The 16353-nt window shown below is 42.0% G+C and overlaps 1 protein-coding gene across 2 annotated transcripts in view; it reads right to left on the minus strand.

Annotated features, from left to right (window-relative positions):
• The window catches only part of Vwa8 (von Willebrand factor A domain containing 8), a 347144-nt gene extending 331355 nt beyond the window's left edge, over window positions 1-15789 (minus strand). The window contains exon 1 of one of the 2 annotated variants that reach the window (XM_040756735.1): window positions 15306-15602. In XM_040756735.1, coding sequence (XP_040612669.1) covers window positions 15306-15465 — 160 coding nt within the window. In that variant the 5' untranslated portion in view covers window positions 15466-15602. Of the gene's footprint in view, window positions 1-15305 lie in introns of both variants that reach the window. The other variant, XM_040756796.1, reaches the window with a different exon arrangement.
• Between the last annotated feature and the right edge of the window lie 564 nt (window positions 15790-16353).

Below are 16353 nucleotides of genomic sequence, written 5' to 3' on the forward strand. Positions count from 1 at the left end.
CGTACCAAGAACCCTGCCCCTAACACAGCTCCTAAATGTGTACTTTGGCTGTCCTGAGTTACACAGCTGCCAGTAGCCTATTGCACACTCACCCACACGGTCTACAGACACCTTAACTTCACCCTGAAAAAAGACGGAATTCTGCTCTCGGCCTGCCCAGCCATCTGCAGTCAGCTCTGCCCTAGCATTCCCCAGCAGTGACTGACGGAGCCTTCAGCCTACTGTCTTCTACACCTCTCACGCAACTCTCCTTTCACTCAACCGCTCCTCAGTAGCTTTCCCTCCTCCACTGAATCTTCCCCGACTCTTCCTCTGACACAATCTCCTCTTCCCTCAAGAACCTATCATTCCATTCCTTTCTGCAGGGATCTCTCCTGTTGTATTACAATTACTGATTGGGAAGGCTGGAGAGATGGCTCGGCACTTGCTGCTCTTCCAGGACACAGGCTCCATTCCCAGGACCCATTTGGCTGCTCACAGTTGTCTCAAACACCAGTTTCAGGGTATTCAATGACCTCTCCTGGCCTTCATGGGCACTAGGCACACAAGTAGTACATATACATATATGTAGGCAAAGCACCCATACATATAAATTTTTAATTAATCAATTTAAAAGTTATTAAGTACTTATTTTTAAATACTTATTTCATGTATATGAGTGTTCTGTCTTCATGCACATCAGAAGACAGAATCAGATCCCATTACCGATGGTTGTAAGCCACCATGTGGTTTCTGGAAATTGAACTCAAGACCTATGGAAGAGGAGCCAATGCTCTTAATCACTGAGCCATTTCTCCAGCCCAATATTAACTACTTATTGTTTTTTCTATCTGACAATGCCCTGGGATGAAGTGATATAAGCACTTTCCAAGGGTACAGTGCACAGCAGTCTTGCAGAATCCATTTTCAGACTTCCAAGTGTTCAGAATAGGCCCTTCCCTGACATATTTTACTACAGTACATTGTGTCAGGACACTAACTAAAGGATCACATATGTGCATGATCAAAACCAGAATCCTTTAAACACTCTAACACTATTCAAGTCAATGTAAATAAAATTGTCTCACGATATTAATGTTTGTACTAAAAGCAAAGATCTGCTTTAGAGCTATTTTGGTCTGTGCTGGCTTGTGTCAAATAAAGCACATTATAGAGTGGGGACGTGAGGCTTATCAATAAGCCAAGATGGGAGATGTCAGACAGCAGAGCATAGAAAACTTCAAGCACAGCTTTTTAACACACTTGAAGGTAAGCTAAACACTCAGCTTGTCTCAATTATTATCTTGAAAATATGCTACCACTTTTTAAAAAATCCAGTGTTGATGGGCAGCACGTTGGGGGGGGGGGGACGGACAACTTGTCTCTAAGCCTAAAGACTTGAGTAAATCCCTAGACCTACAAGGTGGAAGGAGAGAACCAGCTCCTGCAAGTTGGCCTGACCTCTGTGCACATGTTCACACTCACACACAAAAACGGTAATAAGATACATCTTTAAGAGCACTGCTGAGCAACTGAAATGTCACGTGACTGATAACTGATGCTGATCCATCTAGTGTAACCAATAGCAGCTCCTGGTAGAGCACTATAAAACTTTTCACGAGAGTCTGGCTGAGTACTGGGGGAACATATGTGGTTCAGAACAAAAGTATGCCAAACAACTAGATAGGCAAAACTTACTCTCAAATAACATCATGAAATATTCAAACCCATAGTCATTCTCCGTCATATAAAACTCTATTTTCATGCTTTTATTATGACAAGGTTGAACACCAGTCTCTGCTCCAATTAGTTTTCTGCTTCACTAAATACATCAAAAGTATGAGCATGAAGCTTTTTTTGTTTGTTTGTTTGTTTTTTGGTTTTTCGAGACAGGGTTTCTCTGTGGCTTTGGAGGCTGTCCTGGAACTCACTCTGTAGACCAGACTGGTCTCGAACTCACAGAGATCCGCCTGCCTCTGCCTCCCGAGCGCTGGGATTAAAGGCGTGCGCCACCAACGCCCGGCTTGAGCATAAAGCTTTAAAAATTAGCAAATTTATTTCCAATTCTTCTAAGCGATTTGTATTCAATTACACCCCAAACTAAATCAATATAGTTTACTACACATTTAATAGAAGAACACCATGCCTCTATAACACTCCTAAAATTATGAAATTCTTACCTTAATATTATATTCATTTTATCAATTTTTAAAAAGATCAATGCTACAAAATCATTTATTATGAAATATGTTATCAATGTAATGAATGCATGGCATACATAAAGAAAATAGTCAAAAATGTAACCACAAAATCCCCTTACTTTTTACTTTACTGGTTTTAATAAAACAGTTCACAGATGTCCCATACTTATTTCTCAATAATTTTTGAAAATTTCATTCTTTAAACTATATTACACTCATTTTAACTAAAAGGTGAAACTGGTTTTTTTTTTTTCTGTCAAAAGGGCTAACTTGAGTGATTGGTTTCACAGTACAGATATCTTTGTTAACAGTGAAAACTTTAAGAATTTGACAAAATGTATTTAAACATGTCATGGACTAAAGTATTTTCTCAATATTAAAAAATGCAAAAGCAAAAGTATATTGAAATAGTTTTTGTTTGCCACCAAACCCTGGTAAAACAGACTAAACAGAGAGCCATCAAGAAAAGAACTGAAAAAGTCATTTGCTAAATTTTAGTGATGAGGTCTTAATGACCCTCCAAGAAATTAAGACACAAATAACTTGACTAGCTGAGCATACCATTCTTCGGCAAGTCAGATGGTTTCTGTCCTAGTTCACTTTCTATTGCTGTAACAAATACCATGACCAGAGGAACTGGGAGAAAAGGGTTTATACACCTCACAGGTTTGAGCCTGTCATTGAGGTAAGCTCAGGCAGTAATTCAAGTAGGAACCTGAGGCAGGAATTAAGGCACAAGGTCATTAAGAAACACAGCTTACTGGCTTGCTTAGCCTGCTTCTTTTTTAAAACCATTTTTTATTAATTTACATTTTACATTACTAATCCCAGTTCCCCTTCCCTCCTCTCCTCCCGTTCCCCCTACTGCCCCCAACCAACCTCCCATCTGCTCCTCAAAGAGGGTAAGGCCTCCCCTAGGAAGTCTACTAAGTCTGTCCCATCATCTCCTTGAGGCAGGACCAAGGCACCTCTCCACCCCCACACCCCTGTGTCTAGGCTGGGCAAGGTATCTCTCCATATAGAGGCTCCACTGATGGGGGGAGTCCTTCTGTGTATATGTAAATAAAGCACTGTTGGCCAATAGGGAAGCAAGATAGGTGGGACTAGGAGTCTAGGAGGATTCTGGAAAATATCGTGAAGAGAGTGGTCGCCATGTGATTCCAGGGAAGAAAGGATGGGTCAGGATGCCGTCCTTGGAAAGATAAGTCCTTATAGAAATATATATTAGTAATTATGGGTTAATAATTAAGTCAGAGCTAGCCATTAAGAAACCATAGAAAATGGCCAACATCTTCATAATTAATACAGTGTCCCGTGTGTTATTTGGGGGCTAAGAGGCAACAGGACCTAGGCGGCTGGTGGGAAGAGTACACATTATACTCCACTAAGTCAGTCTGTGCATTAGTGTTAGATCTTGGGCCCATTGCCAGTGGCCTCTTATATTGTCCCAGTCACACCATTGTCACCTATAGTAAGGGAGTCTAGTTCAGTCTTATGCAGGTTCCCCATTTGTCAGACCAGAGTCAGTGATCTCTCACTAGCTCAGGTCAGCTGATTCTGTGGGTTTCCCCAACATGGTCTTGACTCCTTTGTTCAAATTATCACTCCTCCCTCACTTCAATTATACTCCAGAAGCTTGGCCTGTTGTTAATTGTAGATTTCTGCATCTGCTTCCATCTGTTTCTGGAAGTTCTCGGGAGTTGTGGATTGTAGGTTGGGTATTTTTTGTCTTCCTAGGTCAGGGTTACCTCACTCAGGATGTTTTTTCTTAGTTCTGTCCATTTGCCTGCAAATTTTAGGATGTCATTGTTTCTTACTGCTAAGTAGTAATCCATTTTATAAGTGTACCACATTTTTTCTTTAATTTTTATTTGGATTAAAAACAATCTTATTTTACATACCAATTCCAGTTCCCTCTCCCTCCCACCCTCCCATACCCCCTACCAATACCACATTTTCTTTATCCATTCTTCAGTAGAGGGGCATCTAGGTTGTTTCCAAGATCTGGTTATTACAAATAATGTTGCTGTGAACATAGTTGTGGTATGAATGTGCCTCCTTTGGGTATATGCCCAAAAGTGGTAACGCAGGGTCTTGAGGTAAGTTGATCCCTAATTTTCTGAGAAATCACCATACTGATTTCCACAACAGCTGTACAAGTTTGTACTCCCACCAGCAATGAAGGGGTGTTTCCCTTTCTCCACATCCTCTGCAGCATAAGCTTTCATCAGTGTTTTTTATCTTAGCCATTCTAATTGGTGTAAAATAGAATCTCAGAGTTGTTTTGATTTTTAGCCTGCTTCTTTACACAGCACTGGACCACCAGCCTAGGTGCCACTCACAATGGGCTGGGCCATCCCACAATCACTAATCAAAAAAATACACCACAGACCAATCTGATGAAGGCAATTCCTCAATTGAGGTTGCCTCTTCTCCAGTGACTCCAGTTTGTGTCGAGTTGATAAAATCGACCAGCTCTATGTCTGTTACCAACAAAGTTGAATAAGGCCGTAAGCAAGTTGCCAACTAATATAGTTCAACATATTGTAACATGAATAATATAAACCCAGAGCCAGATACTGTGGTTTAAGCTGAAGATCAGAAAAGCAAAGGAGCCAAGCCACCAGAGAGCTCTTACCTCTGCCAATGCTCAGACCAAAGGGGCAATCCACTGAACCTCAGATTGCATTCCAGACTGCACTGCTCTCCACCAATTCTCAGACTGCTGCCTGAGCCTGCCCTAAGCTCCTTATATTCTCTCTAGTGCTGGGATTAAAGATGTGGGCTCTGTTTCTCTTTTAGACTCTGTTTTACTCTCATGTAGCCCTGGGTGGACTTGAACTCACAGAGAGTTCCTTCCTGCTCTGCTTCTATGGCTGTGGCTAGTTTTGCATTCTGATCTCCAGGCAAGCTTTATTAGATCATAAACAATATATCACCACAACTGACATGTAATTTACAAAGTCTGGAAAGACCTGAATGGTACTGCTAAATCAGAATTGCTTATTCTAACAATAATTAACATTCAACTGGGGACTAATAGTCGTATTTGTATGTTAATTAATATTAGGTAATATGTAGCTGAGAGAATAGTTCATCATTAAAAGGTATCTTTCCAAAGAGTTATCAAATTTTGTAACACTGATGCCATGTTGAACAAATATGTACTATACCAACAGAAATGTTTAATGGAACATTCAGATTTTTTGATGCAGAAAAGTAATATGAAAATAAAGCTTCTAAGAGAAAAAAGCATACTCAGATACAATCATTACATATAAAATAAATAAAGCTGAAATTCAAACTCAAGGAAAGGACAAAGGGGCATCTGATGGCCAAGAGCTTCTAGTCTTTCCAAACACAGACAGTGGCAAACAAATCACTGGGGAAATCTACCTCCACTAACACACCTGTTCAAAAGACTACGAAACAAAACTCATCTTAAATGTCAGTGTCTACAGCATCTAGAAATAACAGCCTGTAGCTATATATTCACCTCTGCACCTATAGCAGTGACCACGCCTTCATGGTGTGATTACAGGCGTGGACCTGACCAGTTAAAGGGAAAGGATCAGGCTCAGAAGGTCCTTTAGGCTGCGGAGAGCATAAGGAGGAAGTGACTGCATCCTTGGAGCAGGAATGCTGCAACAGTCAATCACTTGTTTTCCTTGGAAGTTCTTTCCCCAAATAAACATCTATTATTCTACAAGTTCTGGTTAATTCATCACAACCCACCTATAACAGCCTTTGCTACCATTTGTACCAATCAGGAAAACTTTCAGGTAAAAAAATAAAAATATAAAACACACACATATTTGCAAATCCTTTTAGTAGATGAGAAAAACATTTGAAGACTTGAAGACTACTGTTTAGTTTCCAAGAGGGCTTTTCTTGTTGGAGGGTGAATGTTTTAATCATCACTATATCCTGTGCCAAATACAGTATTCCAAACTCTAAATATTCAACAAATGTTTGACAAGTGAGCAAATGATTAGTTTTAAACTAACTACTATCTTCTGAGATATTGTTTTTAAGCCCTGGATAGTAATTTCTGCATCTTTTGAATACATACTATTTATAGACACGCTCCTAAGTCACACCATTTATAACAGATTTATTTAAGTGAGATGGTTTAAAGGGGAATGAAAAACTCAATGTGTAACAAACTTTATGCAGAAGAAATCAAGGCAGGCTTCTCTTGAGGTCAGCCTTTTTCGTTAATTCTAAATTAAGAATTTTAAAGTAGGATGCAGTCATTCACGAATGTAGTCCTAGAAGAGTGCCACAAATCCCAGCTGCTCAAGGCAACACTCAAGATTATTCCTCAAAAAAATCAAGTAATTAAAAAGAAAGCCAGGTGTGGTGATCCACACCTTTAATCCCAGCAGCCAGAGGTGGTCAGTGCCCAGTGAGTCTGAGGCCAGCCTGGTCTGCATAGTGAGTGTGAGGCCAGTCAGGGCTACATAAGACCCTGTAAAGAAATAAAGAGAGACAGGGGTTGGGTGTAGGCATGGTGGCATACATTCTAATCCCTGCACAGCTGAGAAGGGCGGCAGAAGGATCCAAAGTTCAAGGGCATCCTTGGCAACATACCAAGCTTGAAGCTAGCCTAGATGGTGCAAGACCCTGACGCAAAAAAAAAAAAGAAAAAAAGAAAAAGAAAAAGAAATCGGGAGGGTGCTTAAAATATAGGATATTCAGTGACAACTGCTAGAGTAATTAAAATAATCAGAATGAGCCCATTCAAACATCCACTTCCTAAATATAACACCAGTAGCACAAACACTGAAAGCAACAATCAATAAATGGGACCTCCTGAAACTGAGAAGCTTCTGTAAGGCAAAGGGCACGGTAAATAGGACAAAATGTCAGCCTATAGAATGGTAAAAGATCTTCACCCACCCCACAACTGACAGAGGGCTGATCTCCAAAATTTATAAAGAATTCAAGGAACTAGACATCAAAATACAAAATAACCCAATTGAAAAATGGGGTACAGAGCTAAGCAGAGAATTCTCACCAAAAGAATCTCAAATGGACAAAAGGCATTTAAGGCCTCAATAGCCTTAGGCATCAGGGAGATGCAAATCATAATGACTCTGAAATACCATATTACACCTGACAGAATGACTAAGAGCAAAAGTACTGAGGACAGCTTATGTTGGAGAGGATGTGGAGTCAGGGAAACACTCTTCCACTGCTGGTGGGAGTGCAAACTTGTACAGCCATTTTGGAAATCAGTATGGCAGTTTCTAAGAAAATTGGGAATCAATCTACCTCAAGACCCAGCAAATCCACTCTTGGTCATTTACCCAAAGGACACTCAATCATACCACAAGAACATCGGCTCAACAATGTTCATAGCAGCATTGTTCATAATAGCCAGAACCTGGAAACAACCTAGATGTCCCTCAAAAGAAGAATGGATAAGAAAAATTTGGTACATTTTCACAATGAAGTACTACTCAGCTGTAAAAAACAATGACCTCATGAAATTTTGAAGCAAATGAATGGAACTAGGAAAAAGAAAATCCTGAGTGAGGTAACTCAGACCCAGAAAGACAAACATGGTATGTATTCACTCATTAGTGGATATTATATATAAAGCAAAGGATAACCAGACTAAAATTCACAGCTCCAGAGAAGCTAGGTAACAATGAGGACCCAAAGAGGGACACATGGATCACCCTGGGAAGGGAAATAAGATGAGATCTACAGGGCAAACTGAGGGAAGGGAGAGGTAATAAGGGGAGGGGAGGGAGTGAGAACAAGAGGGAAGGAGATGGCCTGGGTGGGGAGGGATGCAGTGGAAGAGGGATGAAAAAGACGTCTCAATGGAGAGAGCCGCTATGGGCTTAGGAGAAACCTGGTGCTAGGGTAACTCCCAAGAATCCACAAGGAGGACTCCAGCTAAGACTCCTAGCAATAGTAGGGAGGATGGCTGAACTAGCCTACCCCTGTAATCAGATTGATGAACCCCAACTATCATCAGAGAGCCATCATCCAATAATCAATGGAACCACACACGAAGACCCACAACCAAGAACCAGGCCGAGTTCCAGGAATCCAGGTAAGGGAGAGGGGAGGGGACATATGAGCAGGGAGGTCAAGATCATGATGGAGAAATCTACAGACACGGCTGAACCAAGCTCGTAGAAACTTATGAACTCTAGACCTACAACTGTGGAGACTCCAGGGGACCAAACTAGTCCCTCCATATGTAGGAAACAGTTGTGAAGCTTGGTCTATTAGAAGGGCCCCTGGCAATAGGACCACATTACAAATCTGGTACAGGAGTCAGCTTGTTAGAGCCCATCCCCTATGGTGGGAAGCCATGCTCAGCCTTAAAGCATGGGAAAGCAGGCACTGTCCCAACCTATTGTGCCAGACTATGTTGGCTACTCTTGGGAACCCTTACCCGCGAGGAGGAGTGGACTGGGGGTGAGCTAGTGGGGATGTGAGGGAGAGTAGGAGGAAGCGTGGGAGGGAGAACTGTGGTTAGAATGTAAAATGAAAATAAAAAGTTTTAAAAATTGAAAAAAATACTAATACAATGTTGCTGAGTATTTAATTGCACTTACATAACAAATAATGCAAAAAACACATATAAGTCAAATTCATATATTGTACAAAACTGTCACAGATACTTATAGTCAATTATCACATGTCTTATTAAGACATGTAACAAATATGCTTGAAATTTTTAATTAAAAAGAATCCATAAGAGTTAAAAGCTTCCAAATGAAAAATTTAGAAAATATTTAAAGTAGGAAGTTGTAATTTTATTTCTGAGAATTTTTTTATTTAAAGGGATTTCTCAAAGGCGTATAAGAAAAAATTACGTTTAGATAATAAAGTACCTTATACACAGTAATTAATCGTGTACAAATCCCTTTAGAGACAACTCATTCCAGGGGACAGCTGCTGTGTCTAAATGTCCTGGATTCTTTACCCATTCTTTGACATCAAAAATCCTGTCTCCAAAAGAGACCTTGACCCTGACCTTCACCCTACACCCCACCAGAATAGCCAGAATACCCCATCCTCAGGCCATAATGACTGCTTCAAAGATGAGTGCCTGAAGACTTGCTATAGAGAGCTCAGAAATTTTGTCAGTGGTGGCAGGGAAAGATGCTTTTTCTTTAATATTGTGAAATTCAGGGACAATACAGGTCTGGCACTGTGATACACACCTTTAATCCCAGGGCTTGGAAGGCAGATATCTGATGGGGAAGTCCTGTGTATATGTCAATAAAGCACTGTTGGCCAATAGGGAAGCAAGATAGGTGGGACTAGGAGTCAAGGATTATTCTGGGAAAGAGAAACACAGGGAGTCATCATGTAGCCGCCATAGAAGTAAGAGGTCCGGACCCTTTCTCCAGTAAGAGAAATACTTAGATTAATAATTATGAGGTAAATACTTAAGTCAGAGATAGCCAGTAAGAAACCAAGCAAACAGCCAACAGCTTCATAATTAATATAGCCTCCTGTGTGTTCACGTGGGACTGATGCGGCTCTGGAACCAGGCTGGCGGGAAGGCTACACTCTACATATATCTATGAATTCTAGGTCAGACAAGGCTACATAATGAGACCTTGTCTCACAACAAACAAATAAAAAACAAAACAGTGCAATTCTAAGGTCTGGTAAGTATATCACTAGCCTACCAGACACTGAAACGAATACAGAGAACCGAGTCCAGTGATTGAGAACTGTAAAAGGCAGAGAGCATGGAAGCCATAAAGACAGTGTTTGAACACCAGGTATCCAGTCTGGCCAGAAGAAATGGGGCACCCTTTGATGCAAACCAGCTAACATACTTTTCAGCGTACACTGCTTCCCCTTAACACCAAAAGGCTATTGATTGACCCTGTAAGGCAAAGGCAGGCCCAGCAAGCATAACAATGTTATTTTACAGACAAGAGACACTCAGGGACGAAGAGAGACCACTTTATCCCTAAGAACATTTACTGAAAACAAACATCAAATAAAAATAATACAATCACTCACAAATGTTCATCAATAAGTTGATTTCAAAGCAAATCGATTAAAGCAAAAGGTTACCTGATCTTTAGATAGCACACTTTTCTTTTTCCTTTACATTAAATATTAAAGGGAAAATTTGATCTGCCACATTTTTTCCTCTCTAGAATTTCCTCAATTCTATCCTCCATGACTCTGGCCTATTAACACCAGCCAATTCCATAAACTGTTTATTCTTTTCTTCAATGTTTAATCAATATGAAACTTTACAATGAACAGCTGTCAGTCTTATTTTAAACTGATAATTTCCTTTTGTTGTTATTTGAGACAGGGTCTCTACACATAACCCTGGCTGTCCTGGAACTATGTAGCCAGGCTAACCTTGAATTCCATTATTCATCTGCCTCTACCTCTGCCTCTGTCTCCTAAGTGCTGGGATTAAAGGCAAACACCAACACACCCAGCTTTGATAGAATTACTTTTAACTCTTCCTTTTATTGTGTGTGGGTGGGTGAGTATGGGATTATGTGTGCTTGAACACATGTGTTTCCTTAAAATGTTGCTATACAGCACTCAGAAGTCAGGAGCTTCTCTGGAGTTCAAGGCCACCCTGGTCTACATAGGGGGCTCCAGTACAGCCAGGAGAGACCCCGTCTCAAAACTAAATAATAAAATGTTGCTATAACAGATAATTTTAATTGTTTGCTAATCCCTGAAAAAAAATGGATATCCTGCCTAGATATTTCAGTATCTTCACCAAGCTCAAAACTTCAGTATACATAATAGTTCAAGTAACTCTCTGGGAGCCCTTTTCAAATGTACACATAGTACTTTGAGACCATGGATTCTATTGATGAGCCCGCTAACTTTTACCACACTTGGCATGCAGTTCTGTGAGCCTTCCTCAGGATGTGATTGTAATGTTAAAGTCAACTCAGACTGAGGATACCTTTGTACTTTGAGTCCTACACTAATGAAAACCCATCCTACTTGGCTTTTGTAACGAGCGAGTCTGAGCCAGTCACAGTAGCTTAGTTACACGCACTCACCAGCTGTCAATGATCAGACCAGGCTCAGAAAAAGCAAATGCTGCGCTGTGACCAAGCTGTTCCCACACCTGACTTGTGTGGTCTGTTTGCTGCTTGCCCACACTGTCAGCATCTCTCTGAGTCTCTTCAGCTTTGAGCTGCCAGCTCTATTAAACTTAAATTGTTTCTCATTTTAGCAGCAACATGGACAAGTTGGCTCGGTTCAGGGTTCTCAACAGTGACACTACTGACATTTTGGACTGGGTAATTTCTTATTTTGAGATGTTATCTTGTGCTTGTAGCAGAAGCAGCCTGAACCCACTGATGCCAACAGCATCCCTCTCTCTTGGCTCATCTTAGGTATTGCCAAGGTCCCCACGGTAAGGAAAATCACATCAGGCTAAAAACCAATGGTTTAGTGACATCATTTTTGCTTTTTGTTGTTTTTGTACTGCAGACTGAATCTAGGACCTTGCACATGCTAGGCAAGCACTTATCACTATATCCCCAGCCCACAGCATTTTTCAGGAAGTATACAAAACATAGAGCAGATTTAAAAAAAATAATAACTAAAGGTGTCACCAGTCAGTGGTGGCACACACCTTTGAACCCAGCACTCAGGAGGCAGGGACAGGAAGATCTCTGTAAGTTCAAGGCCAGCCTGGTGTACAAAGCAAGTTCTAGGACAATCAAGTCTACTAGTCTACTATACAAAACAAAAAAACAAAAACAAAAAAAACCTGTCTCGTAAAACAAAGCAAAACCAGGCATTGGTGGCGCAGGCCTTTAATCCTAGCACTCAAGAGGGAGTGGCAAGCAGATCTCAGTAAGTTTGAGGCCAGCCTGGTCTACAAGAGCGAGTGCCAGGACAGCCTCCAAAACAATACAGAGAAACCCATCTCGAAAACAAACAAAAAAGAAAAAAAGAAAGAAAGAAAAGAAAAACAAAGCAAAAACTTGAAGGTATTAATTATGTCCATCTTAAGTCTGTGTGCTCCTGAGATGAATCTTCCTAATGATTTATAAGGTTACAACTGTTCTGGATCTTACTGCTAAATTATTTAATTCACAACTGAACCAGAAGATTCTGAGTCAAAAATACTCTTTATAGGTCAAAGTAGACAATGAATTCCACAAGATATAGTATCTAGTAAATACACAGGTAAGACTAAACCATAACACTTGTTTTCAGTTGAAAACAGAGTTCTGAATTGTTCTTCCCCAAAGTCACATGACTAATCCTATTATGGCCCAAGGACACAATCTTGAAGTCACAAAACAACAGGAATGAATATCTTTTTCACTGCTTTTATATAAAAGTATTTGAAATAGACACTTTATATGTCCTAGAATGAGAAACTGGTAAAATAAATTATAGGGGTAAATATCTAAACTTAATGGCTAACTTAAGTGATCATATAGGGCAATATTATGTTAATACTCATATGGATATGATGATAAATTATAAGTCATTACCTGTGTGTTCCTGAGATATATATAATCTGACAGAATCAATACCAAAAAGTTGATGGTTATTAATGTGATGGAAGGACTGTTTTACAGAATTTGTATTTTTCAATTTTCTAAGTGAAAAATGACTCATGCAGAAACATTTTAGTGTTTCTATAAACAGATCTATTTCATACACAGACATGGTAAGGGAAAAGCAGTGAAAGCTATATAATAGTAAATGGTGGCAGAGGAAAGTGGGAAATGATATGATTTATAGAGTTGTTTCCAAGCTCATCTCTTTGCAACATTCAGTCCTACTGAACCAGCTTGGTGGCCCCATCTGTGATGGTGTCACAGTGATCTGTGTGACCGCTCAGTGAACTAAACAACCTCCTTGTTGAGTGACGATTGGCCTTTAAAACCAAGAGATATCACAACCAATAACTAAAGCATAAAACGATAAAGAATTTACAAGTTGTAGATTCCACACCATCGGATAGAAAAGGATAAAAGGCTTGAGAGCTTGTGAATTTGTTTGGTGTGTTTTGTTTTGTTTTGATTTTGGTTTGGTTTGGGCTTTTTGGAGACTGGATGTCTCTGTGTAGGGCCGGCTGTGCAGGAACTATTACGTAGACCACTTGTCTCAGGAGTGCTGGGAGTAAAGGAGTGTGCCACCTTGTCCAACATCCACTTTCTAACATGACCTTTTCTTTTCCTTCGTCTTAGGCTTAAGGTACTATTTTGAAAACCAGCAAAGCAATTGCAACCTCTTACAAAAACACTCTCCATGAACTTTAACCTAGTAGGCCACTGAATGCTTGTTAGGTACAAAGTGGTGACAAGCACCAAAGGAACATGCAGACAAGACAAATGGGCATACAGTGCAGGTGAATCTGTTCTGTGTGAACTTTGTGGTTCTTTTCTCACAGTGCTAGAAGCAATGGCAATTTACAAGCAGAGGGCACGGCGAGTCTGGTCACATGTTGGAGTACAGCTGAGAATCTTTCCAAGCTCAACACTACTCCATCAGAGGCTGCTGTTTTCTGTGTTTTCACATTTGTCTGTGTGTGGCCTCTTGATTCCAAATGTGCCCCCTCTAACCTTGAAAGCCTTCACCTCGGCATCTGGATAGGTAAGAGTTTGCCTTTCATTTTGTCATAAGGGCTCTTACTTTTTCTCTGGTGAACTCACAACTTGGTTTTCCCACAGTTCAGTGTTACAATCCTTGTTATATATAGCAAGAAAAATCATGTTAGCACAATGTACTTCTTATGGCCGGGCCTGCCAGAGTCACCCACCGGGCCTAAGAAGTTGGAATGCTGCCCACAGCGTGTCCGGTGCCTCACATGTGAAGCACCTGTACTTCACTGGACAACACACAAACCTGAGGACATTTACAGCTACCCTCTACTACCAATTGCAACAGACTTTCCAAGTCCATACCAGTACGTGTCTGTCAGATTTTTACAACCAGCATGTAGTATAGTATTCCAAACAGAGAACAATTTTCATTTTTTAAAAAACTTCTTTTCAACTGAATGTTCTATCTGCTTACTCACGGCTCTGATAGCTAGAGGGTACAAAACTGAATTCCACTCAAAACTGCTCAACTCCAAACCTGCCAGATTATGTCAGGCTTCCACTTGACCTCTGCGTTTTTGGACAGAAGAGCGAATTATCATTTGCACATATAGTGTAACTCCAAAACCTCATGGATTCACAAACTGGTGGATCTAGTCCCTGAGAGATTGGGGCTCTGATCTAATCAACAGATCGGTCCATCCATGGACTCGAAGTTGACGAGGTGACATTATGTGGAAATGATACAAACACGGAGTTGGGGCCTAGTCACACAAACCGGAACCTGTCTTTGAAAACTAGATTTTAACGCTGATGCCTGTCTCCCTGAGAAAGCGGCTTCGCTCAGCTAGACCATCACCACCATGACTTCCTGCCTCAGTACAGGCCATAGCAAGGATTCAGAGGCATCCGAAACTGTGATCCAAAAGAAATATTTCCTTGTTTTAAGTTGCTTTGTTGTTGTTTTTGTAAGTTGCGACATGGATGCAAAGTGAGAAACAGAAAGGAAAAGAAATAAATGCTCTAGAAGTTATAATTGAGGAAAGGCAAGTTTTGCGATTTCACTGCGTAGTCATCAGCAAGGCACTTTTTTTTTTTTCCTTTCTGGGACTCATTCACTCCACCTGTTGCCAAGGGTTTTTAACTAAATCTATGCCTTTCAGTCCTAAGAACGCTTGAAACCGAGTCTCCTGAAAAACTTGGGAAAGTCCATGGACACAGGTTCTCCAGCAAGAATGTACACGTGTCTATGCCATCACAAGCCCTACTTGGCTCATGACACAAAACCCGGCTACTGAGCCCTTGGGAGTAAAAGATCAAGGTCAGGTGCGGTTTCAGCAGCCCCCAAAGGCTGCTGCATAAACCTCTGAGTGTCCTCCAGTCTAAGTTAGGATTCTTGTAGCAAAACCTCCAGTGGGAGAAGAAAGCAGTGTTCATAGACATCAGAGACTTTAGTCCGGACCCCTCAGGTTTCAGAGTGGAGCCCAGGGGGCGCCAGCGCTTTGCCCCACGTCACACAGCAGCGAGGGGAGGTGGCGGCGGCGGTAGTAGCAGCAGCAGCGAAGGCGGCGGGCCCAGTTACCTGAGTCGGTCCCCGCGGTGTGCATCAGTCTGACCTCCAGCCGCTGCCGGTCCCCGCCCGGCCTGCCTCTCACCAGCTGCCGCAGGAGCAGCCGCACGCGCCGCGAGGCCACATCCCCCAGGCCGCCCGGGACCCGGAGGAGCAGGAGGCGGGACTGCATGGTGCAGGTGGCACGGCGGGGCACCTCCCGGGGCTGCGGGGGGCCCAGCGCCGTCCCGGGACACTGCAGGAGGCGGTGCGGCGAGCAGAACAGGAAGCGCCTGGGAGGCGGGTCCGCCGGAAACTCCTTCCCCCTGCGCGCCGGGCTCCGCGGTGTGGGCCCGGCCCGGGGCCGAGGGCACGAGGGACGCCAGCCCGTAGGATCGGCCACCCGGGCCCAGCGCGCCGCCCCCGGCGTGGTCACCCCACAGACGGTCCCGACCTGGGGAGATGCCAACGGCCTTTAGCGCCCAGCGTTCAGCGCTTGCCCTGCTCCTTTCTTGGCTGCTAGCCCCGTGTGTTATGGTGCACTGTGGGGCTTTTCCTCAAGGCTGCTTCAGATCTTTTTCGGAACTGGGAAAATGTACGGCAGATTACGAAACGCCACCTACTTTAATTCGTTTTCATCTTCCCAGGGTTTCCATACAACTGGCTTTGAAAGCCTCCATCTGTGTCTGTTTAGCCTTCCTTTGTTGCTCCTGTGTTACCATCTTCTAACTGTGAGTGGAAATTTTACATTGTAATGGTGCATGAAAAGAAAGACAAAGAAGACAAAACCAAACACGTTTAACTACCAGAGGATCCAAAGCGACCGCTTCACAGTCAGGCTACAATATAAACATAATTTATGTTTTTAGTGAGCAAAAAAGTAGGATACTGGCAAAGGCTGTCTCCCTTCCATGCATTCCAAAAGCAGCAGCGGTCTTCCATAAAACAAACGAAGCCTAATCTAATTATGCTACATCCCCAAAATGTCAGGAGGGAATTAGGCAAGGCGAAAAGTTTAAATGAAGTTCTGCACAATGAAATCAAGCAAACGGGACGCAGGCCTCCCTCCAGCGAAAAGCCT

This window comes from Mesocricetus auratus, unplaced genomic scaffold (assembly GCF_017639785.1).
Source record: "Mesocricetus auratus isolate SY011 unplaced genomic scaffold, BCM_Maur_2.0 Super-Scaffold_2245, whole genome shotgun sequence".
Classification (NCBI taxonomy): Eukaryota; Metazoa; Chordata; class Mammalia; order Rodentia; family Cricetidae; genus Mesocricetus; species Mesocricetus auratus.